The 22802-nt window shown below is 39.3% G+C and overlaps 1 protein-coding gene across 1 annotated transcript; it reads left to right on the forward strand.

The window, feature by feature from the left end:
* The first annotated feature begins 1340 nt into the window (after positions 1 to 1340).
* Positions 1341 to 15702, forward strand: EMC7 (ER membrane protein complex subunit 7). The gene is made up of 5 exons (XM_026480081.4): positions 1341 to 1672; positions 5415 to 5534; positions 9712 to 9850; positions 11165 to 11245; positions 13421 to 15702. The coding sequence occupies exons 1-5, from the start codon at positions 1440 to 1442 to the stop codon at positions 13571 to 13573; spliced, it is 726 nt and encodes a 241-aa protein (XP_026335866.1). The 5' UTR covers positions 1341 to 1439; the 3' UTR covers positions 13574 to 15702.
* The last annotated feature ends 7100 nt before the right edge of the window (positions 15703 to 22802 follow it).

Here is a 22802-nt window from a genome sequence, read left to right on the forward strand (position 1 = left end):
GCGTCTAAGACACCAACAAAGCAGGGTCACCAAAAATATATAAAAGAATATCAGAAAATTTAGGGATGAAACTATTTTATTTTAGCATAGTTGTAAATTTCTATCGTTTTAGAGAAGTGAAATTTTATTTCATAGTTTAGTGTAGTTTTGATGGATGGTGGTAGTGGGTAGGGTTGTAGCACTTCCTAATCTTTTTACAGGAGCTCTGCTTCTTCCAGAGATCAACTGTGAAGACATGGCTACCTTCAGAGGGAAAGTACCTCTCACTGACAGCTGCTGATGCTCAGGAGAATATCGAGTATGGGGTGGCCCCAAGTGCTCCGACTCCACCCCTTGCCAGTGGCTCAGAGGACTTGGCTCTTGTATCCCTTTTCCCAATTTTTATCATTTTTCTTTGGGAGGCTAAGTCTAAGCGTTCACAGAGCAAAACCATACATTTCCTTCGATAATTAGAGATTTGTATTCGAGAGGACAACGATTATAGCCCACAAAGGCAAGTCACTTCCCTTTCTATCATTAAAAAAAATGAGAAGACCGAAGATGATGTCTGACATCTTGGCCTAGTCCCCACGCTGGACGCTGGCAGGTGTCCCCAGCCCCCACGCTGTGTTTACGGTGACGCATTCAAACGGAACGAACGGTGTCCTACCAGATCAGTGCCCCTCCACTCTTTCCCTTTTCACCAGAGGCAACCCTTCGTAAACAGTGCAGGTGATTTCCCAGCTATTTTCTGTGCAGAGACACGATCTCCTTTAAATACACAAACTGGAGCCTCTTCATCCCGCACGTCTTGGGGAATCTCTAGAACTTTTTTTTTTTTTTTTTAAGATTTTATTTATTTATGTGACAGAGAGACAGCCAGCGAGAGAGGGAACACAAGCAGGGGGAGTGGGAGAGGAAGAAGCAGGCTCCCAGCAGAGGAGCCTGATGTGGGGCTCGATCCCAGAACGCCGGGATCACGCCCTGAGCCGCAGGCAGCCGCTTAACGACTGCGCTACCCAGGCGCCCCTCTAGAACTTTTTTACACGCTCTCTGCTGGACCCGTTTCTCCTGAAGCCGGAGCCTCACTCGCAGATACTACTTCAGATCGGAGTCGCTTTTAGTGTCACGGTCGGTCTTTTAAACCCGTGCGGTCCTGGCTGCCGCAGCAACACACACCGCACCACTTTCGCTTTGCGGGCGGCTCCCTTCAGAAGCGCTTGACACTCTCCTCAGAGCACCTTCGAATCCCGAGCACCCGGAGTTCGCGGCAGTACTTTGCCTCATTTCCGCCTCGCAAGGCGATTGGCTCAAGACTCCTTCCCTCGGCTTTGAGCGCTCAGCTCGTGCCAGGACTCGGCGCGCACTGATGACGACATCGGCCGGCGGCGGCGCCGACGACGACTGGGAGGCTGGGAGAGCTTCCGGGGCTGCCGGCCTGGCCGCTGAGAGCTGCTGTCATGGCGGCCGCTCTTTGGGGCTTCTTTTCCGTCCTTCTGCTGTTGCTATCAGGGGATGCCCAGAGTTCGGAGCTGCCTGGGGCTACTGCCGATGGGTCAGGCGGGATTGGGGTCGGCATAGGAGATCGCTTCAAGATTGAGGGACGTGCGGTGGTTCCAGGAGTGAAGCCCCAGGACTGGATCTCGGCGGCCCGAGTGCTGGTAGACGGAGAAGAGCATGTCGGATTCCTTAAGTGAGCATCTTATGGGCAGCGGGAAAGCGGTTGGCGTGGAAGCTGGAAGGGAGTTTCCTCTAGGAGAGCCAAGTGTCAAGAGCTGACGACGTCGCTGTCGGAGGGTGAAGGGGTGGGTTCCAATAGCGGTCTGTGCTGGGAGACTTTGGGAAGCAGCCCGACGCTTTCCCCTTTTCTCCCCATCACCCTATTCCCTGTACCTCAGAAATGAGGGTGGCAGGTGCTTGCCCCAGGGTCGGAGCAGTGGGATCCGTTTTCTTCAACTCCATTTTTGCCTTGTAGGGGTCGACCCCTCCTGGGCTCTGGAGACAGGTGGACCCCTTATTTGTTGTATGCTGCATTCTTTCCTTTGCATCTTATTCGGTTTCTCTAGAATCTGGCCACCTTTTGCATTCATTTCAGTCTTTTGGCAGCTTGATGTGTAGAAAGATGCTAAGCAACTGGGAATTCTCAAAACCCAGAGGACTTCTATGATGGCATAGACTGGGAAGCTAATGTTGCCGCTTCTCAAATTAATGGGCCCTGAAGTCCCTAATCAAAGCACCTTTTTTTTTTTTGCCTGGAGGTGGGATTGTTGTTCTTTTTTAGTTGAATTCATCTAGGGATTTGCAACATCACATTTGGTGGCGTTTATGTGAGACTGGGGTTTCTCCACATTTGCCTAAGTGCTTCTGTCTTTTCTAGTTATTAGTAAAAATGGGATTTCAGCCTATATTAAAGAATGTGGTGAATTTATTAATACTCCAGTTTTGCAGCAGCCTGCTTTTCAGATGTTTAGGCACAAATGTGATTTTAAGTTTTTCATTCGCTACTTGGGAGGTGAAAATGTGAACTGAAAGAAAATATTTAGGAAAGTGTTTCTCTGATAGGTTTGTATACCAGCAAGTGGTATTTGAAACCCAGACGTCTTAAATTTGGACGTTTACTTCTAAATCGGATTTGCAAATATTCAGATCATCCAGGTTCTGTTAAATAAGAATTTGAATCTTAGACTAATAGGTAGTGATGAGAAGCTAGTCTTTCAATACTATTTGTCTTTACAAATCCGGCATTAGGGCATCCTTTAGGGTTTGCCCCATGTAATGATGTTTTAATGAAAAACCTCTCAATTAAACCTTGGGAAATTAGTCTAAACTGACCATTTGGCTTCTCTTTTCTGCAGTATTCAATTCTTTTAAAAAACGTATATTATTTTTATTTTAAAGTAATGTATAAGTCATGTTTATTGAAGAAAACATAAACAAGAAATTAGGGATAACAAGACTTAACATTTTATTGTATCTTTTCCAGCCTTTTTGTAGTCATATGACCTGTTTTTAATAGTAAAATACAGTATATAGCACTTTGTAAACTTTTTTTCGGTTAATATTTTGTGAGCTGTTTCTGACACCACGTCATGTTTTTCCATTTGTTTGTAGAAAGGTTAAGAATTAATATGAGGAGCTTATGGCGGGAAACTTGTTGGAAGAGGGATAGTAAATTGTCTTGTACTTATGCATAACTAGCATGCAGTTTTGACTTAAGAGCAGTTAGGCTTGTTGGTGGTGGCTTGGGTCTTGGCTAATAGTGGAGGGGAGTTTTGACGGAGGGTGCTTCATGCCACTTCTTGCCCTCATCACTGTGTATATAAAGCATAATTTATTTAACAAGTCTTCAGTTTGGGGACATTTAGGTAGTTTTCAATTTTTTTGATGTAGTAAGATTATACACTACTTTTTTGGGGAACTTTTTATTATGGAAAATTGCAGATATTACTAAAATAAACAATAGTGAATACTTAGGTACCCATCACATCACAGTCTACTGTTCAGTTTCATGTCTCCTCTGTACAGTGTATTTTTTTTTCTGGAATATTTAAATATGACCCTAAATATAATTTCCCTTGAAAAAGCATTATTATGTGTCTCTAAAAGGTGAGGGCTTAAAAAAACCCCACAATACCATTATTGATTTAATAAAACAAGTAATAATGCTACAACTTCATCTAATACCCGGTTCATTTATCTCAAAAATGCTTTATGTAATTGTTTCAAATCAGGATCCAACAGAGCTTACATATTGCAGAGTACATTTTTAAAGTCAAGTTTTTAAAAAAATTCTGTTATAAAATTTGTGTTATCTTTCTAAAAGAAAATATTTACCTAATGGTGAGAGATAGATTTGCTTTTTCCTTTGGGTAGTTATTTCTTTTACTTGTGTTGCACAGTCATTAGTTTAATTCTTTCTTTTTCTGGTTCTAGAAAAATGTTTTGAAATTTGTTCATTCAAGGAAAGTCTGATGAAAGGATTAAACATTGTAGTCATGGTGTAGGGAAACAACCAGATTGTACAGTGCTCTAGAGTTTACAACCTCATGGCTACTATTACCTCTAAGCCTGAAGGAAGTAGGGGAGGTAAAGGTTACTGGGACCTAGGGGAAAGAAAGGACTGTCTTGAAAGGAGCAGTGTCCCTTGACACAGCAAGTCAGAGGTGGGCTTTTGGGGGAGAGCTGGGGAAAAATACACCACGCTCATTTTCTTTCCTTCCTCCAGCCTACAAAGAGTTGAAGGATGGGGAGTGGGTGTGAAGGGCCAGTGAAGAGATCCAGCCCAGGAATAAGTTAACTTGATGTTTACATTTCAATTCTGTTTTAGTTCAGTGTGTACTTTGAAATAGCAAGGAATATCTTTCTCTCTTACTTTTTAGTAAATATTTTGGGTGTGGCAGAATCAATTATTCCTCTAGCTGTGAAAGAGCCTAATGATTTTTTTTTTTTTTAAAGATTTTACTTACTTATTTGAGAGAGAGAGCGAGTGAGCACAGACGGAGAGTGAGAGGGACAAGCAGCCTCCCCGCTGAGCAGAGAGCCTGACCTGAGACACGATCCCAGGACCTTGAGATCATGACCTGAGCTGAAGGCACACGCTTAAGCGACTGAGCCACCCAGGCGCTCCGAAAGAGCCCCATGATTTAAGAAGCGTTATTTAGTGTATGACAATACTGGGACTTCTCTGATACAGCAGATCCTTTTAGGATCATTTGTTTTCCTGAAACAGAAACTTCTTTTTCCTCAGAATGTCAGTTTCTCATTATCAAAACAAATTGTTTTGATCTGTGAACCTGGTATTATCAGCCCTTGGTGGGATGGTTTTCTAAGTCTAGAAGACTTAGGAGAAATCACTATGGAAAAGGCAGATAGTTTTAACTACATAAAGCTGACAAACTTCTATATATCCAAACAAAAGTAACCAGAGTAAATGGGAACTATTTTTAACAAGTGGAACAAATGATACTTGATGACCATCTTGTTAGAAAGAAAGAAAAACAACAAAATGCAAACAAAAACTAGAAAGAAAGCCCTTTATTTTTAATTAAGGAATTGTTGCAAGGGATTGGCAAAATTGGAACCTTAATATAGTAATAGTGCATATTGATAATTTTCTTGAATCAAGACATGGCTTCAGAATTGAAATTGTGCTCCTGTTACCAACTATCCCACTGAAGGAATTAGAAGTACTTTCTATGTTAGGATTCTCTCTCTGCTCCTGTGGTGTGCTCTGGGGTATTTTCAGAACACTCCTGTGTGATTGTGGAAGCTGAAGCTTGGGGACAATTCTTGCCAGTTTGGGCACTTTTTTTGTTGTTGTTAATTTCTGTGTCATTTGATGGGAGGGTGATTTGGGAGTTAACAGATGATTTAGAACATAGGAAAAAAGCAAGCTGTTAATCAGAAGTGTCTAAATATGATTTTCACTTTTCCAGGACAGATGGGAGTTTTGTGGTTCATGATATACCTTCTGGATCTTATGTAGTGGAAGTTATATCTCCAGCTTACAGGTTTGATCCTGTCCGAGTAGATATCACCTCAAAAGGAAAAACGAGGTAAGGGCACCTGATTTAGTTTTTACAAAAGGCGAGGCTACTGAATACCTCCTATATTCCTTTTAGAATTTATAGTTAGGGTTGAAATTTCTCACTTAAACTAGGTATTCCATGAAATATCCTTATGTTGTCTTTAATTTTTAAAATTTTTTTCCCATCTGCCCCCCCCCCCCATATCCTTATATTGTTTTAATCTGAGCATTGGTAATACTGCAAAGTTGAACTTCCTCCCGCTCTGGCTTACAATTTATTTTAAAGCTCCTAATATGATTATAATAGAGAAGAGGCAAGATTACGTACTATGAGAGCAAAAGCCCTGTGAAAGTTATAATTGAAATATGATTGGGGCACCTGCGTGGCTCAGTCGGTTAAGCGTCTGTCTTCAGCTCAGGTCATGATCCCAGGACCCTGGGATCCAGTTCTGCGTCGCATCAGGGCTCCTTGCTCAGCAGGGAGCCTGCTTCTCCCTCTGCCTGCCAATCTCCCTGCTTGTACACTCTCTCTCTCTTACTCTCTGACAAATAAATCTTAAAGAAAAAAGACATCTTAAAAAAAAAAAAGGAAATATGATAATTAAAGTGGGAAATAATTTAACTTTTCTAAATTGGAAATGTTATTTGCCACCTGTTTTTCACTGGGATATTTTGATAATACCTCTTAGTACCTACTTAATAATGTATTGATCTAGAAATTTCTGCAGTTCTTCCTCTCTGAAATACTTAGCATGCAGTGGAAATTTAGTATTTTGGGGCAAACAATAGTTTACATTGTGTAGTTTATCTCAGAGTGAGGATCATGATAAGAAAAGAAAAAAGCACAGTGTAATTTCAAAGTAGATGAACATATGCTTTGCAGTTGAGATGAAAATGCTGGACTAATTCAGACTGTGAGTATAGAATACCACAAATCCATTTGAAGTTGGAATCCATCGTGTAGATGTCCACAGTTGTTCCTTCTGTTATTCCTCCGTTTATTTTTATATTTTTTATTGTCCCATACTAGTAGTATTCTCTTTGGTCTCATCTGACCAGGAAGTATATGAAACAATTTTATTTATTTGTTTATTTTTTTCTGGCTTTATTGAGGTATGGTGACAAATATGAGAGAATTTTGAGTGGTAATATCTCTTCTTTGAGCTATCACAAAATAACTCCATGTTACAGTAATAAAGCATAGGTATTGCAAAAGCAAAAATATTTTGAGGTTCGAGGAGCTCTGTTTTATTACTGACCTTTTTGGTATGTGCTGAGAATATTTAGGATGATTTGTAGAGACCCCAAATTGCACTGACATAATAGAGATATGTTCAGTTGGTACCATAATATTTCCATTTGAGTTAGTGTTTACAACTAAAATGTTTTTCTTTTTTCTTTGCCTTTTGTTTTTGGACATTGAAAGTCATAGAAATATAATATGTAAATATGCTATAATTCACATAGAGTAAGTCACACATAGAGCTGTCTCATATCTTTATATCAGCTGCATATTAGTCCATTGATGCCAGTGCCTACTGATGGACAGGTAGGGTTTTCTTTCTCCTCTTTTAACACGTGTAGTGAACAGAGATGATTATAATTTAAATTTTTGATATTATCATGAAACTAATATAATGATGCCACTAAAAGTAAACTTTATTTTATTTATTTATTTTTAAAGATTTTATTTATTTATTTGACAGAGAGAGACAGCCAGCGAGAGAGGGAACACAAGCAGGGGGAGTGGGAGAGGAAGAAGCAGGCTCCCAGCGGAGGAGCCTGATGTGGGGCTCGATCCCATAAGGCCGGGATCACGCCCTGAGCCGAAGGCAGACACTTAACGACTGAGCCACCCCTAAAAGTAAACTTTAGAAACAAATTACTTTCCACCCCGATTTTTGAAGTTAAATTGTTGTCTTAGAATAGTCTAGTTTGCCCAAATTCTAATCATATTTCTTGCTGTTGGCTGTTTAGAGCAAGGGTAAAGCTTGAATTGAAGGTAATGTCTTGTAAATATGTTTATAAATATTCTTTGATAGAATAAATGGATTTTTTCAAAGTAGATGAATCTCATTAGGTATCAAATTTCTCACATCTTTTTAGACGTGTAAAGATTTATAAGAAAATACATAGGTAAAATCCTAGTATGTTAAATCTAAACTTTAAAGAACTTATCATGACTTTTTATGTGTTTTAGACTTGTAAACTTGGAGACGGGTGGGTATGTAGATTACACGATACATTATATACACACTTAACAGGTAATGAGAGTTGTTAAAAGGGGATACTTGTCTATTAGAAATTAAAATTTATTTTTATTTACTATGCTCTGAACTTTGAATAAAGTAAGCAAGTGGAAATATTTTTCGATATATAAAGTTTTTTTGCTTTTTTGCTTTGGGTAAAGAGTACTTCGTGCTTTAGCATTTAAGGACTGGTTGCAGCAGTGGAATTCATATTCTCAGTTCCATTCCTGATGATTGGATGCCTGAAGCATAGGTCTAAAACAAGGCCCTTATCATTTTAATAATTGTGGGTGGGATAGATAGAGAACAGAGAGGAATTCATGTAAGATCCAAATGTTCTTCACCAATATTTTGTAAGCATGTGTGGTAATATGACAAACATTTCCTTTTAAATGTATAGCTTCCAGAGGAGGAAGGGAAATCCTTGGGGGACAAACTATAAACCACTTTCCCTCCTGGGGGTTTTGATATTCTAACCAAAACGCTTAGATTTGGGGCACCTGGGTGTCTCAGTCGGTTAAGCATCCAACTCTCAATCTCAGCTCATGGAGCCTGCTTTAAAAAAAAAAAAAAAAAAGGCAAGAAAAAGCTTAGATTTTATTAGCAGTATGTAGGTAAGAGATAAGCCTTAGGCTTGCTTTGAGCCGAAATTAGATCTAAGACTTGATTCCCCCTTTGACCCTTGGCACTAAAATCCAAAAAGACCTCCCAATCTGGCCCTGGCCCAATTTTGGAAGGAAAAATCTCTCCTGAAATTTAATAGTTACTGTCCTACCCTCATTGAAATTTGGAGTGTGAATTTATTATTTCCTGCCTAATCCAGAAACTTTCAAGCCATGCAATTAACAAGATCATCCCTGGTCATGATCCTGGACTCCTGGTGGAGACAGATGTATAACCTCTCTGCAGGGAGTTACTCTCTGTCCAGGCCCATACATAAATAAAGTATGTAACTTATCAAATACCCAAGAAAACAATGTACATTGAGTCAGCAGATGAATTAGACCTCTAAGAACCTTAGATAATAGAATTACTGGATATGGACTATGAAATAGTTTAAAGTGTATTTAAAATGCTGAAACAAATGAAAGATTTATTGCCATAAGAGTAAGATACTATAGATATTTGAAAAAAGAATAAAATAGAACATCACCAATAAATATAGGCTTTGGAATACAAAACTCAACGCATGTGTTAAGCAACTGAACAGAGGTTTAATGAACTGGAAGATGGATCAGAAAAAACTTACTCAGAATCCAATACGCATAAAGGAATGGACACTGTGAAAGAATTTAACAAGATGCCAAGTGAGAATGAAAAGGTTGAACAGGTGTCAAGTAGAAGTTCTGAAAGGAGATGAGGGAGCAGTGGGGAGGCAGTTTTCAAAAAGTAAAATGGAACCTGTATGAATATGGGTGAGAGTTTTGATTAAAATTAATGGCATCTCTGATGGAAATATAGTGTTAATCTATGGCACTGTTGCAGGACTTTGTTAAATCATAAATTTTTCCTGCAAAATAGGCTTGAAAATTGGGTGTGTTTATTAATGCATATCTCAGACAATCACAGAAATAAAATCCAGCATTTTTGTGTACTTATAACAAAATTAATTTATTATTAAATATGATCAAAGAGATTCAGAGCTAGAAGAATTCTAAAAGAACTTTTGATATAACCAGAGAGGAACTTGTTTAATCCCGCAGGCCTACATAATGACAGAGCTACAGCTAGAAATTAGGTCTCTTGATTTCAAGTCTATTGTTCTTCCTCTACATTTTGCTAAATACTTTAGAAATACAGATAAAGCTACTTTGATCAGATTTTTAAGATCAAAGGTTTAGATGCCAAAGCATTTTGGAAAAAGCTAAAGGTATTGCTAAAAATTATGAGTAGTTCTTTTAACTAGTAGTGTTTTTTTATAAAACTACTGATGCTTTTTTCATGTGGTTTTATCAGAGCAAGATATGTGAATTACATCAAAACATCGGAAGTGGTCAGACTGCCCTATCCTCTCCAAATGAAATCTTCAGGTCCACCTTCTTACTTCATTAAAAGGGAATCATGGGGCTGGACAGACTTTCTAATGAACCCAATGGTATGTATCATGCTACAATTAAGTATCTTTACTAATCTCTCATTTGATTCCAGGTAATCAAAAATGTCTAACCTCGGTGAGGAAGAAAGGAGGTCAGATTGTTAGATGAAAGGGTAATTGTGAATAGTTTATTGATTTTAGGAAAATAGTAGCTTTGGGAATAAAAATGAAAAGAATGTAGTGAGAATTGCATGGTTGATTTGACATTGAAATATACAACAGAAATGGGATAAATACTTATGATGAAATGTTTTAAAATGCAAATGGAATAAGAGTATGTGGTAAGTCACGTGTAGAGTTAGCGGTCTTATCCTTCATACTGCCTGCATATTAGTTCACTGATGGATGTGCCATCATTTATTGATCAGTCACTATTGATGGCTTGAGTAAGCGTTTTTCTCCTTTTTTCACATGTGTAGTAAACAGAGAAATTATTCCGTGATAATTTAAATACTTGGTATGAAACTGATGTTATGGTGTCCACTAATAATAAAACACTAATAGAATACATTCTTTGGAAACAAATTGACCCCTTTTTTTTTCTGCTTCTGGAAGTTGAATTATTATTTTGAAATTTTCTAAGGAGTGGTCATATTCCTTGGTGATAGCTATTTAAAACACAAACAGGAATATTTGGGGACTGTACAGTGTTTGAGAGGAATAAATAGTACCTAGAATCTGCTATCAGGCACAAAGAGGCAGGAGGGTAGAGTGCATAGGAGAAATCAGCAATGAAACTCCAAAGTTTATTAAGAAATACTTTCCATGTTCTCATTTCTGAAATTCCATGGAAACAGACCTAGTGCTAGAAGCTTTGAAGGCATTTTTCAAAACTGATCTATTAACAGTAGTCACCTAGTATTATGTTGCAGGCTCAAGAGGGTATGTATTAATTGGAGGGGCAATATGATATTTTCTGCAAGAACCACAGTCACTTGGGAAGACCCCAGCCAGCCATCAGGATCATCATTCCTAATGCCACACTGCAGATTAAAGAAAGTGAATAGATAGTTACGTTTGCAAAATGTTTGTGTTGAATAAAATTGTAAATTCTGCAAAACGTTGGGTGGCACAAATATGAAGTGAGGTGTCTATAAAGTCCAAAACTACATACATAAGATTCTTACACTCTACAGTAGTCAGACATTGAGGAGCACCTTGTATCAACAGGGCTGGGTCAGTAGAATTCAGGTGGTGCTTGTAGTTTTATTCTATATATAACATTTGAATCTTTAATTTCATGAATTGTTAAGTGTAGATTTTATTCTCCTGTTAAGTGGGAAAACATTTTCTGGATTTCTTTTTCTTCCACAGGTTATGATGATGGTTCTTCCATTATTGATATTTGTGCTTCTGCCCAAAGTGGTCAATACAAGTGATCCTGACATGAGACGGGTAAGATGGTTGCCCCCTCCGTGAATTTTTGAACCATATTCTCACTCCTGAACCAGCTGTTGTGGCTGAATGGCTTGGGTGTTTTCAGCTTCATCCTAATTCCCAAGCCAAATTCATACAGAGATTGTATTAACGTAGTATTGTGTTCCTGGCATTTAATTAGTTGTTTCCACTGGACCAGATAAACTCATTTGGTTCTGCCTGATAAAAGCCTGGGTCTCTTCATATAGCTAAAATGACTCTCTTTGGGCCTCACTTGTTAAATAGTTGAAATGGTATCCCAATCCATACAGTTTGCAAAATGATAGCTTTTTACTATTTACCTTTATTTTACAAAACTCTTCATAGTGTACATTTAGTTTATGTGTTCACACACACACACACACACACACACAAACACACACACACACACACAAATTCTGATAACCAAGGAAGAAAAATAGAATAGTGGCTTCCAGACTCTTCACCACAAAATCATACTGGTTCAGCAGTGGGCAGGGGGAGTTCCCAAGTAAGATGCTTCAAATTTAGTGCCACTGCTTTGTCTCTTTTAAATATTGGCTTCCATAAAATCTTCAGAGTTGTTTTTAAACCATTATTTTTCTCCTACCTGGAAACCATCAACAAGTTTCTCCTCAGTTCCACGTTTTTCCATTGTATGTAATATATTGATGTATTGATACCTTATTCATTGCTGAATGAACATTTGTTAGTTGATCTCTAGGTTATAGATACTGGGGATGCAAAAATGAATTGTGTATCATCCCTGTTGTCAACAAGCTCAGAATCCAGTTTAATATAGGAAATAGAATGGATTTATAAACCCTCTTCTTGCCATCAGAGGATTGTGGGTGTATGTGTGAGAGAGTGTGTTTTAAATGGGAAAATAAGATACACATAAAATAAATAAAAGTTTGCTGAGGTAGTAGGTGATTAAGTTCTGTAGAAGGCAAGGCATTTCTTCCAAGCTGGACGTAGGAGAAAAAGCTTCATGATTAAAAAAAGCTTTATGATATTTCGGAATGTCTCATTGCCAAATTTGACATTTTTGCTTTAGCGTTGGTCAGAAAGTGTACATCCTATGTAATCCTTGTATCTGTTAAGCCACTTAACTCTGTGGTATCAATAGAAGGAAACATTGAAGGTCACATTGGATCAAAAGTTCATTCCTTGCTAAGTGCTTTGCATATAGTAAGCAGTGTAAAAAGTTGAGCTTCAGAATTGAAGGGATTCAAAAATAGAGTTGATGATTATTTTTGCAGGATCTCAAGACCTCTTGCCATACATATTTAATTATTGATTATTAGAGCATGTTAACAATTTTGATTTATGCTTATGTTTCTTTTCCTGGCCATATCTGTAAAAGCACTTTCTCCTTGAGAACCCATGTATAAATTCTTCCTTTGGAGAGAAAGCCTAAACTAATATCCAAGTGGTGTTCAACTCTAAATGATAGATAATACAGTGTTTGCTATTTTTTTAATGTGTGAACTAATAAAATTTTAAGTTCACTTTTGGAATTTAATGTAAAATTGAAGTGTAGCATTTATTACATTAATATTGTTAAAGGTGGAACAGTACTTTATAGATTGTTGGCTCAATAGAGAGAGGACAAAGCCTCAAAATAAAGTGCCAGATCCTTATGAGGCCTGCCAGTGATTTTTTGTAACATTTGTGTTGCTTTCTTTAGATGCTGTGATTGAGGTCACTCAGGTCATAATAGTATTCACAGATTTAGTACTAAGGGCCTTTGGAATAAAATGTTGGAAATACGTAGTTATTTTCCAAACATTTCCAATAACCTTCGTATATAATTAAAGACTGATACTTTTTTATATGCCTCTAAAGAAAGCATGAGTTTAAAAAAACATTAAAACAGTAAAAGCATTTTAATCAGCAAACATAAAATAAGAATATGATCACATATAATCATAGAAAATACCCTTTATGAAAACATAAGCTGAATCAAACCCAATGCAAGATTTATTGGACATTAATTAAGGCTCACAAGAGAGGTATGAAACGTGGTTTCTGAAGGGCGTTTGGGAGTAACATTGCTGAGAACCAGTAGCTTCTATCTGTTCTATTTTCCTCCTTCCGTAATGGAAGTGTTAGTTGTTAGCTGACTCGAAGGGCCCCAGTACCTTTCATGTTACTGTGCTTTGTCCTCTTCAGGAGATGGAGCAGTCAATGAATATGCTGAATTCCAACCACGAGCTGCCTGATGTTTCTGAGTTCATGACAAGACTTTTCTCTTCAAAACCTTCCGGCAAGTCTAGCAGCGGCAGCAGTAAAACAGGCAAAAGTGGGGCTGGCAAAAGGAGGTAGTTGGACAGTCGGAGATAGTGTTTGCACAAACACGGATCACTGGGTGGCATCCAAGTCTTGAGGGGAAACCGTGTGAAGCAACTACTGTAAACTTGAGTCATCCATACAGTTGATCTCTTACACCTGTCGTGTGTGGTAACTCTTTGGCACGTGTTTTGTACTTGGTACACAAGAAAACCCAGCTTTCATCTTTTGTCTGTATGAGGTCAATATTGATGTCACTGAATTAATTACAGTGTCCTATAGAAAATGACATTAATAAATTATATGAAGTACTATACGTTATGTATATTAAAATGTCTTAATCCAGAGATAAAATGATCTTGTCATTTCTTTTTCACTTAATGTTTCTTTTATTCCAGACAGTTTTCTTCTTTCATTATATGAGGCTTGAAATTGACCTTTTCTATTTAAAAAGAAGTGGTTGATATTTTTAGAGCTGCATGAGCCATAGTTTTTTGTGTAGCCAGACCTTTCACAATGGTCAGCCCTGCCCTGCATTTAACATTCCCCGATGTTTGAGGTGGAACCATATGTTCCTGATGTAGTTTTAATTTTTGATAGTACAGTTAGTTTTAGAGTATGGATATATGAATGAGAGCAGTTGTTACCAGTTCTTAAGTTTCGGTTACCATCTACGGGATTCAGTACTGAGTGTCAGTAATGTGCTGTGCTTCAAGGTCGGATTCAGAGATGGATAATGTCCAGTGCCTGTCCTCCATAGAGCTGATTATGTGGGGAGGAGGCACAGTAATAACGGGGAATGAATGGTCAGGGGAAGGAAGTACAGCAGTAGGAGAGCCTTCTTGAGACTAAGGATGGGAAATCAACCGTGGAGCTCCATGTTGTAATGTTGATAGTATAGCTCAGGGAGCTTTTAAAGCCCCTCATCTCTCCCATCATTCTCAGGCTTGTTGGAATATAGGTTACATTACTTTCCAGTCAGGATTATCTCAAAAACTTTTTATTTCAATAAGTTATAAAAACTTCATACCTTTTCTTTTGGTTTAATTAAAAACGAACTCTGAAACTATAGCATTGCTTTTCTAGTAAAGGTCTCCTATCCTCTTCTATGTTAAAGAACTCCCCTATTGCTTTCTTTTTTTTTTTTTTTTTTAAAGATTTTATTTGTTTATTCGACAGAGATAGAGACAGCCAGCAAGAGATAGAACACAAGCAGGGGGAGTGGGAGAGGAAGAAGCAGGCTCCTAGCGGAGGAGCCTGATGTGGGGCTCGATCCCATAACGCCGGGATCACGCCCTAAGCCAAAGGCAGACGCTTTAACCGCTGTGCCACCCAGGTGCCCCTCCCCTATTGCTTTCTTAAGGTTATTAAACCTGCCAAAAATAACAAAAAAGTTGATTCCAAACTCTTATTTTCCCTTTCGTGTAGGTACTATTGTTCATTTTGAAATGAGGCTCGTAAGTTTTCTTTTAAAGATGTAAGTTATGATACTGGACATTTTATTAACTTTATCTCTGTTTGTTAATTATATGCTAACGTTACCAAACTGGTTGAGCTATGAATGATTAAGGTAGGTAAACTGGTTAATGGCAGAACTAAGTAGATCTTTGAAAATAGAGTCGTTTATTGAAAATAACTAAAATATTAGAATACTAGTAGAATGAAAGTTGCAATTTAAAGGAAACAGAATATAGTGAGAGTCATAGTTGTATGACTGGAAATCATCTTGATTTCAAAATTTGAATTGTCAAAATTTGCACATAGAATACCTAATGACTAAAAAAGTAGAAAGCACTTCCAAGGAAATTATCATTTCATGCGTTAATTAAGAAACTTTGTGGTTATTTTATATAGATTCTAAAACCATCTAAGTATAAAATATAGACATCTCCTCATATTACAGAATGTTTTTTTATCGGTTGTATATGAAAATCTTATCTTTGCATAGAACCTTCATCAAAGGCTTAGTGTACTTACAGATGCAGAAATGATTGTATTCTATCAGACAATATTGGGTTCAGTGCAAAGAGCCCATTTAGCTGCTAACTTGCTTTATGACTTTGGGCAAGTCACTTTCCCTCTTTGAACCATGTCTTGTTCATTGTTGTATTTCTAGCATTGAGCATGTAGGCACACAATAAATGTTTGTTAAATGAATAAATAAATGGGCCTCAAGTTTCCTCATCTGTAAATTGAGGGATTTGCATTAGAACTGTAAATTCCTTTTCAGATCTAAAATTATTCCACTACAATTCTAATCCGGTCCTATTATTTCTTGCCCGTAAGAACCATATATAAATGCAGAGTTTTTCTTTCTTTTCCACTTCCTTGGATTCTTCCTGCTGTTCCCCATTTGGAGGCAAAGTATCATTTTGCTCTTTAGGGCCTTTCTTAGATTCAGTTTACATATATCTCCTTCTTAATATAAGCCTTGTGTTTTAAAATTTTTCACATCTACTAATTTAAACCTGAGTAGTGATTTTGTGCAAAATGAATCTTTGTTGCCCATTTTTGCCAGGAAGTCCTGAGTGCCCAGGATGACTTCCAGGGAGGATCCATAATTCCCAAGTTTTCAAGTACTTTTTTAGAAGTGAAAACCTCAGGACTCACCCTGAGTCTGGTTAACATTTTGAAAAATTCAGGATTTTACCTAGCCTCCTCAGAGTACTAAGTATCTTATTTTTCTCTTATGTTTCAACATACTTTTCAGTAATTGGAAGGGTTTCAAGGTCCTGATGAGGAATGTCAATAATAATACAGGAGAGCTTTTTCATTTAAGTAGTCACTCAAACTTTCAGGAAGTGCTCAAATTAAAAAAAAAAAAATCTTTTGAAAGCATTTTTATTAAGTATCTTAAAGAAAAAATTAAACCAAGTATTTTCATTTTTGTTTATCGCCTTCTAGGTTACATATAGACCTATTTTTGCATGTTTACAATTATGTAGGTGCCATTTTGTATTTACACCCAACAAAAATTCTGCTAAGTACTAATCTCAGGGAATATAATAGAAACTGGTGGCCGAGTCCTTTAGTTCAGTTCAAGGAATATGTTGAGACAGGACCCACTTGTATTGGGCTTTTCTTTTAGCATTGTAGGTGTGATTATTGTCGTCATTTAGAGTCAATTATTTTTTAATTTGTAAGGTATGTGAGAATATTCAATTGGTAAAAGTGCTTGAGTTATTCAGGAGAACTTGAAGATGGATTTTGTAAAATTCAGATGTTGCCTATAAATTATGAACAGTTCTAATATTCTTGAAACAAAGATGAAATATTAAAAGAGCTATTTTAGAAAAAAAATCCCCCCTCCAATATCACCAAATATTAGCTTATCTCTTTTCCCTTTGTAACACGACTTTATTATGGGAGTGTAGGGGAACTGACGCCGTTCATAGTGGCTACAGTCTGGTGGGATTGAGCCAGCCAGGCGAGCAAGCCTGAGAACAAGGAGGAGTAAATTAAGAGGGTCAGGTAGTAAACAAGAGGATTGGGTAGAGCCATAAGAAACTAGCTGTGCACAGCATTTCCAATAGAAAACTTTTGACAGGGCCTTTAGTTTCACTATAATTTAATAAACTAGTAATTGAAGTTCATTATGTGTACCCCCTTAGATAATCAAGGTTTCCATATAGATGAATGTAAGTAATTTATTCCATTCTTAATGAGCTCCTACTACATATATTTGAATATTTTATTTTTTAAAAGATTGCTTTATCGGATCTCCTGGGTGGCTCAGTCGGCTAAGCGTCTGCCTGCAGCTTGGGTCATGATCTCGGGGTCCTGGAACTGAGTCCCATATTGGGCTCCTTGCTCAGCAGGGAGGCTGCTTCTCCCTCTGACTGCTGCTCCCCCTCTTGTGTGCTCTCTCTCTTTCTCTCCTTCTGACAAATAAAATCTTTTAGAAAAAAATATTTATTTATTCAAGAGAGGGAGGGAGAGAGTGTGTGCAAGCTGTGGGGAGGAGCAGAGGAAGAGGGAGAGAAAATCCTTAAGCAGAATCCGGGCTGAGTGAGCCCTACTTGGAGCTCGATCTCACACCCTGAGATTACAACCTGAGCTGAAATCAAGAGTTGGCCGCTTAACGGAGTCACCCAGGCACCCCTATATTTGCGTATTTTAAGACATGTTCCTAAATAACTACATATAAAAAAAAATAGAAAATATTTAGAATTAATTTTGAAAATTTGGCATGCAGAGTAAGAAATGGAATCATCCAGGGGTGCCTTGGTGGTACTGGATCAGAGAAGGTGGTGTGTTGACCCTGAGCCACAGGTAAGCAGGATCAACAGAGGAGTCTGCAAATCTAAGGAACCCACAAAATAGAGCAAATGCCCGGGTCGGAGGCCATGGTGACCCCAGAGCATGATGGATGGAGTAGCTGCCAGATAACCTTTCAGGTCCTTGGAGGCTCACTTGCTCTTCTTGCAGTGGATTCTGTGAAGGGCTCTTGAATCCCTTCCCTCGCCATCTCAATCCTGACCCCTTACTTATCATCTGTCCTGACTGGGTGAGTCCTGCGTCCAGTTTTATTCTCTAGAGTAGGACACTCACAGAAGTTCGAGAGAAAAGCTGCCAGGGAGTAATACTCATGTTTGTCTATACAAATGGCTCTACTAACCTCATGACTATATTAATTAGATCTAATTAAGAAAGGGTTGAGGGGTCTGTAATTTTTGCAGTTTGGTAAAGAATGCTGAGGAGTTTTCAAATGCCTGTTAATCCCTTTAAAGCCAATTCCAGTCGGCTTCGTACCACTCCATGAAGTCTGAGAAAAGAGACGGACTTAAATTGCAGCAGAATTCCTTTGTTGTGAAGAATTTCTTGGCATAGTAAACAAAATTGTGAAATGCTACTAATTATGAGAATTACTTTTCTTGCAGTTTTTAACAATTGTACAAAAAGTCACCTCTGAGGATGGCTTATAACTATACCTACCTGCTAGTCTCCTATCCCTAAAAGGAGGAGGAAATGAGACATGTCAACAAAATTGGGCTGTGGAGAAGGGAGAGGAAGAACTAACTCTGACAGTAAGCGATTTCTTTCCTTCAATGTACATGTATCTGTTGAGTTGTCATCCAGTTTGCCCCTTGTAACTGGTTCTCCCCTGCAGAATGGCTGCACCCCACAGGAGTGTTCTCCCAGCACCTGTGTTCATGGCAGGTGGGCCTGGTTTTATGGGCATGGCTGATTTTTCCAGCAAGGGCATCTCACCCAGATTGGGCCAACGGCTGTTCTTTGGGAATTAGAAATTAAAACTGAGGGACTAGGGGAGAAATGGCAACATACAAACTTGCAGGTGTTCCTGCCTATATATTCTATCATGCAAACCACAAAAAAAAGAGAAAACAAGTTCCAAAGAGAAAATATAGATAGGAGCAGATACACAGAGAGGAGCTGGAATGGAGGATGAATTTTGAGAACCGTACCTTTGTTCAAACCTTTGCTGAAGATTCATGTGTCGTTGTCCTCGGGTTCCGTGGAGCACTGCTCTGTCTTATAATGTAGTGTTTATGTGTTTTACTGAAGCTGATTCCAGTGGGTTTCTGTCACTTAAATCCAGGTGTCCTCATTTACACACTTTCGAGGTGCCTGGGTGGCTCAGTTGGTTAAGTGTCTGACTCTTGATTTTGGCTCCGGTCATGATCTCAGGGTCATAAGATGGAGCCCTGAGTGGGGCTCTGTGCTGGGTGTGGAGCCTGCTTGAGATTCCCTCCCTCTCTCTGCCCCTCTCCCCCAATCACCTGCTCCCGCTTATACATCCTCTCTCTCTCTTAAAAAAAAAAAAAAACGCAATTAAAAAAAAAATGTACCTAATTTACACACCTTTCCAGAACTGACCAAAATGATCTCCAGCTTGCTGAAAGCCTCTTCTTTTCCCTTGTCCATACAAAATTGGCTGTGCTGCCTCACATCCATCTTGAATGAGTTGGGTCTAATTACTAATTATAAGACCTTGGGACAGTTACGTAACCTTTCTGAACCTCAGTCTTATGAAGTGTAAAATAGATCAAAACCTTCAACTATAAAATGGGGGAAATATCTGCTTCATTAGTAGAACTTTTCAGAACACTTTACATGTATTATCTCATTTAATATTCACATTAACTCTATGCATAAGTCCTCAATAAAAGTTTGTAATTATTAGGGCACCTGGGTGTCTCAGTTGGTTGAGTGACTTCAGGTAAACCCACTGGCCATGTTCCCTCCAGACTCACCTCTTGTACTTCCTTCCCTGCATAGATCTTAAGTTTTTCTGCAGTTCCCTGGATGCTTTATACGCACTCTCCCATCTGTCTGGGCTGCTGCTTTTTTTTTTTTTTTTTAGTAGGCTCCACTTAACCCTGAGATCAAGAGTTGCAGGTGCTAACCGACTGAGCCAGCCAGGGGCCCCCCGTCTGGGTCTTTTCAATTATTTTTTCCTCTCAACTCTGCCCCACCTCTATCCCTTTCCCTTTACTTCTCACACCTTCTTCAAGACTTAGTGTGGAAATCGCCTTTGACAGATATCTCCCAGATGCCCCCAGGGCTTAGATAAGAGCCTCTCTCTTGTCCTCCTTCCGGCCTGTGCTTAAGCCATTATAGCGCTCCATTTTATTGGATTACTGGATTACTTTTTACTGAATTCCCTCTCTGGACCCTAAGCGCTGGGACTGTAAGGCATTAATAACGAAAAGTCCTGTCCTCAAGGAAGGGTAGCAGGAATCTTGACTTCTACAGTAGTTCTGGGTGCCTGCCTCATAGAGCGTCACCAGGTATTGTTTGGGTCCCAACTCAAATCATTAGAGATCAGAGACCCATGGTGAATTAGGCTACTTCTCAAGAACCAGAAAGATACTAGCCATGCCAGAAAAAACTCCCCACAAAACCCAGGAACATTGCCTTGCAACTGTTTCCTGTGTCAGGGTGTGTGCATACTTACTTAATAAAGAATACATGTGAAGCATCTATACTCTTGTATATGTCAAGGGTTATTAGGTGAGGGGACATAATCATGATCAAAATAGCACAGACTCTGGTTTCAGAGCTTAGAGTTTAGTGGAAGAAATAGACATCAGTCAAAACCCATACAGATGTGTAATGAAAACCTTGATAAATGCTCCAAGGAAAATCCAAGGTGCTATAAAAGCTTATACCTTGGCCACCTGGATGGGGGAGCAGAGAGCAAAGGTCAGGCCACTTCCCTGAGAAAGGGACCTGTGAGGTAAGATGAAAGACTATATGGGAATTAACGAAGCTGAGGTTGAGAAGTGGGATAAGAGTGAGGAGTCCTCCAGCCTGAGCTGAGGTGGGAGGGAGGTCAGCTTCCGAAGGCACTGAAAGAACAGTGTAGTAAAGCACTTCCTTCCAGAAGAGGGCAGAGCACGTGGAGGGCTAGACAGAGGCTGCCTGGAGGCGTTGTGGGCCTGAATTTGCCTTCTTTTCCCACGGACACATTTGCTCCTCTTAGGACAAATCATAAGGGAGAGTCCTGTGTGTGGAGTTCCATGGTCACCTGGCCATGACTTACCACACTGACAGTCTCTGAGCAAACTGCGGTATATGAAAATCATTGCCCCAAACCCAGAATCTTTAGTAAAAGTGTCAGAGTCCCCAAAATATTGAGATAATATTAATTGGAAGAAAACAAGCCTTGCCTTCCCTCCTGCCTTACTCCCCACCCACCTTTGGCCCTACCTCAAATCTTTTAATGATGTGATCCCGCTGAGGTCTGTGGCATAAAGATGGCTTCTCTTCCCCGTCATCTTTTTTGGACCTGAGAGGGATTGGGTAGGAAGGAGGTTCCTGTTCCTCTTCAAGGTCTCCCAGAGGGCTCTTAGTTCCTGGTAGGTTCTCAGCCCTCTTGCTCTGAACTGGCTGCCCCCACCTTGAACTTGAGGCTCTCTTCTGCCCTCACTACTCCAAGTTGTATGTATGTAAGTATGTGTGTGATTATATGTATTTGATTTTGAAAGTGTCCTTGCAGGACCCTACTGACAACTCTAATTTCTTCATTCCTACGTGACCTCTACCCTTCAGAAGGGGTTGGATTATGGAATAGGGGGATTAGGCTGTATCCAGGCAGGGAAAGACTCCTTTCTAGAAGGCATATAATCTTGGCATGTAGCCCAGGGACTGGGAACCAAATTGGAAAAAAAGACCAGAAGGGCTGTGCTCCTGAGAGCTTCTAAGTGGAATGTTGGATGTAATCCACATTCGTGTTGTCATTCTCCACTTACCTTCTCCTTTGAGTCGTGTAAAGGTACACCCTGTGAAGTTCAAGTGCTAGTTTCCCCTTTTGCACCTTAGAGTAGGAACAAAGAAGTCTGGAGAAGGGAGACTTGCACTGAATCTTGGGAAGAAGAGCCTTCAGCCAGCATTGGACTGATTCTCTGTACTGTAGTTGTTCTGTCCCTCATTCTGTTAGTCTGTGTTCTTGGGGAGCAGGGACAGTATCTTATTCTTCTCTGTATCCCAAGGTTCCCACGCAGATCAGTACTTATTTGCTGAACAAATGAGGAGTCAAACAAAGGAGAAATCAAGTTGCCTACATCATGGCTCTTGATTCTAAGAAGATGGTGAAGGAAAGAGGGTGCAGAGGTTCGGGGCACTTGGAGATGGTGGCTACCGTGAAAAGTGGAGGAACGAGAAAAATGATTATGAGTAAAAATGAAATGAGGGTTCCTGATTTTGGATAGAACCTATTCACTGTAGAGATAAAACCCCAAATGCTTTCATGAACACTTGTAAGAAATTGGTCAGTGTTGACTTAATGGCATTCATCCTGATTATCGATGATAAGTAGCCCAAGGTCTTTATTTTGTCCTGTTCTGAGATTTAAACCCTCTGGTCTCCCAGAGAGGTGATGCTAGGCATTTAGGAAGGAAACTTTCCTTTGAAGAATTTTTGAGGTGGCGTCTCAGAGAGCATACCCTCAGCTGGGCTCAAGATGTGAGGGCCTAAAGCCTCCAGAGGTTCTCCTTGCACACAGAAAAGGAGCTTTAAAAATCTGGTTTCATTTCTTGAGTTTCATGCATTTTTTTCAGGGCAGGAGAGCAGAGACAAACATGTATGTAAAAAATCCTAGGTGCCGGGGTGCCGGGGGGGCTCAGTTGATTAAGCGTCTGACTCTTGGTTTCCGTTAAGATCATGATCCCGAGTTTGTGAGATCAAGCCCCTGGTTGGGCTCTGCGCTCAGTGGGGGAATCTGCCTCTCCCTCTGCCCCTCCCCCCACTCACGTGCTCTCTCTCTCTCAAAAATAAACTAAATCTTAAAAATATATATCTA

Source organism: Ursus arctos, unplaced genomic scaffold (assembly GCF_023065955.2).
Source record: "Ursus arctos isolate Adak ecotype North America unplaced genomic scaffold, UrsArc2.0 scaffold_36, whole genome shotgun sequence".
Classification (NCBI taxonomy): Eukaryota; Metazoa; Chordata; class Mammalia; order Carnivora; family Ursidae; genus Ursus; species Ursus arctos.

What these genes read in the sequence shown, in the direction of transcription:
- EMC7 (XM_026480081.4), top strand. Translation starts at nt 1,440, where the DNA reads ATGGCGGCCGCTCTTTGGGGCTTCTTTTCCGTCCTTCTGCTGTTGCTA. An exon ending in ACCTCAAAAGGAAAAACGAG is followed by an intron (nt 5,535 to 9,711) that starts GTAAGGGCACCT and finishes TGGTTTTATCAG; the next exon opens with AGCAAGATATGTGAATTACA. An exon ending in GTGATCCTGACATGAGACGG is followed by an intron (nt 11,246 to 13,420) that starts GTAAGATGGTTG and finishes TGTCCTCTTCAG; the next exon opens with GAGATGGAGCAGTCAATGAA.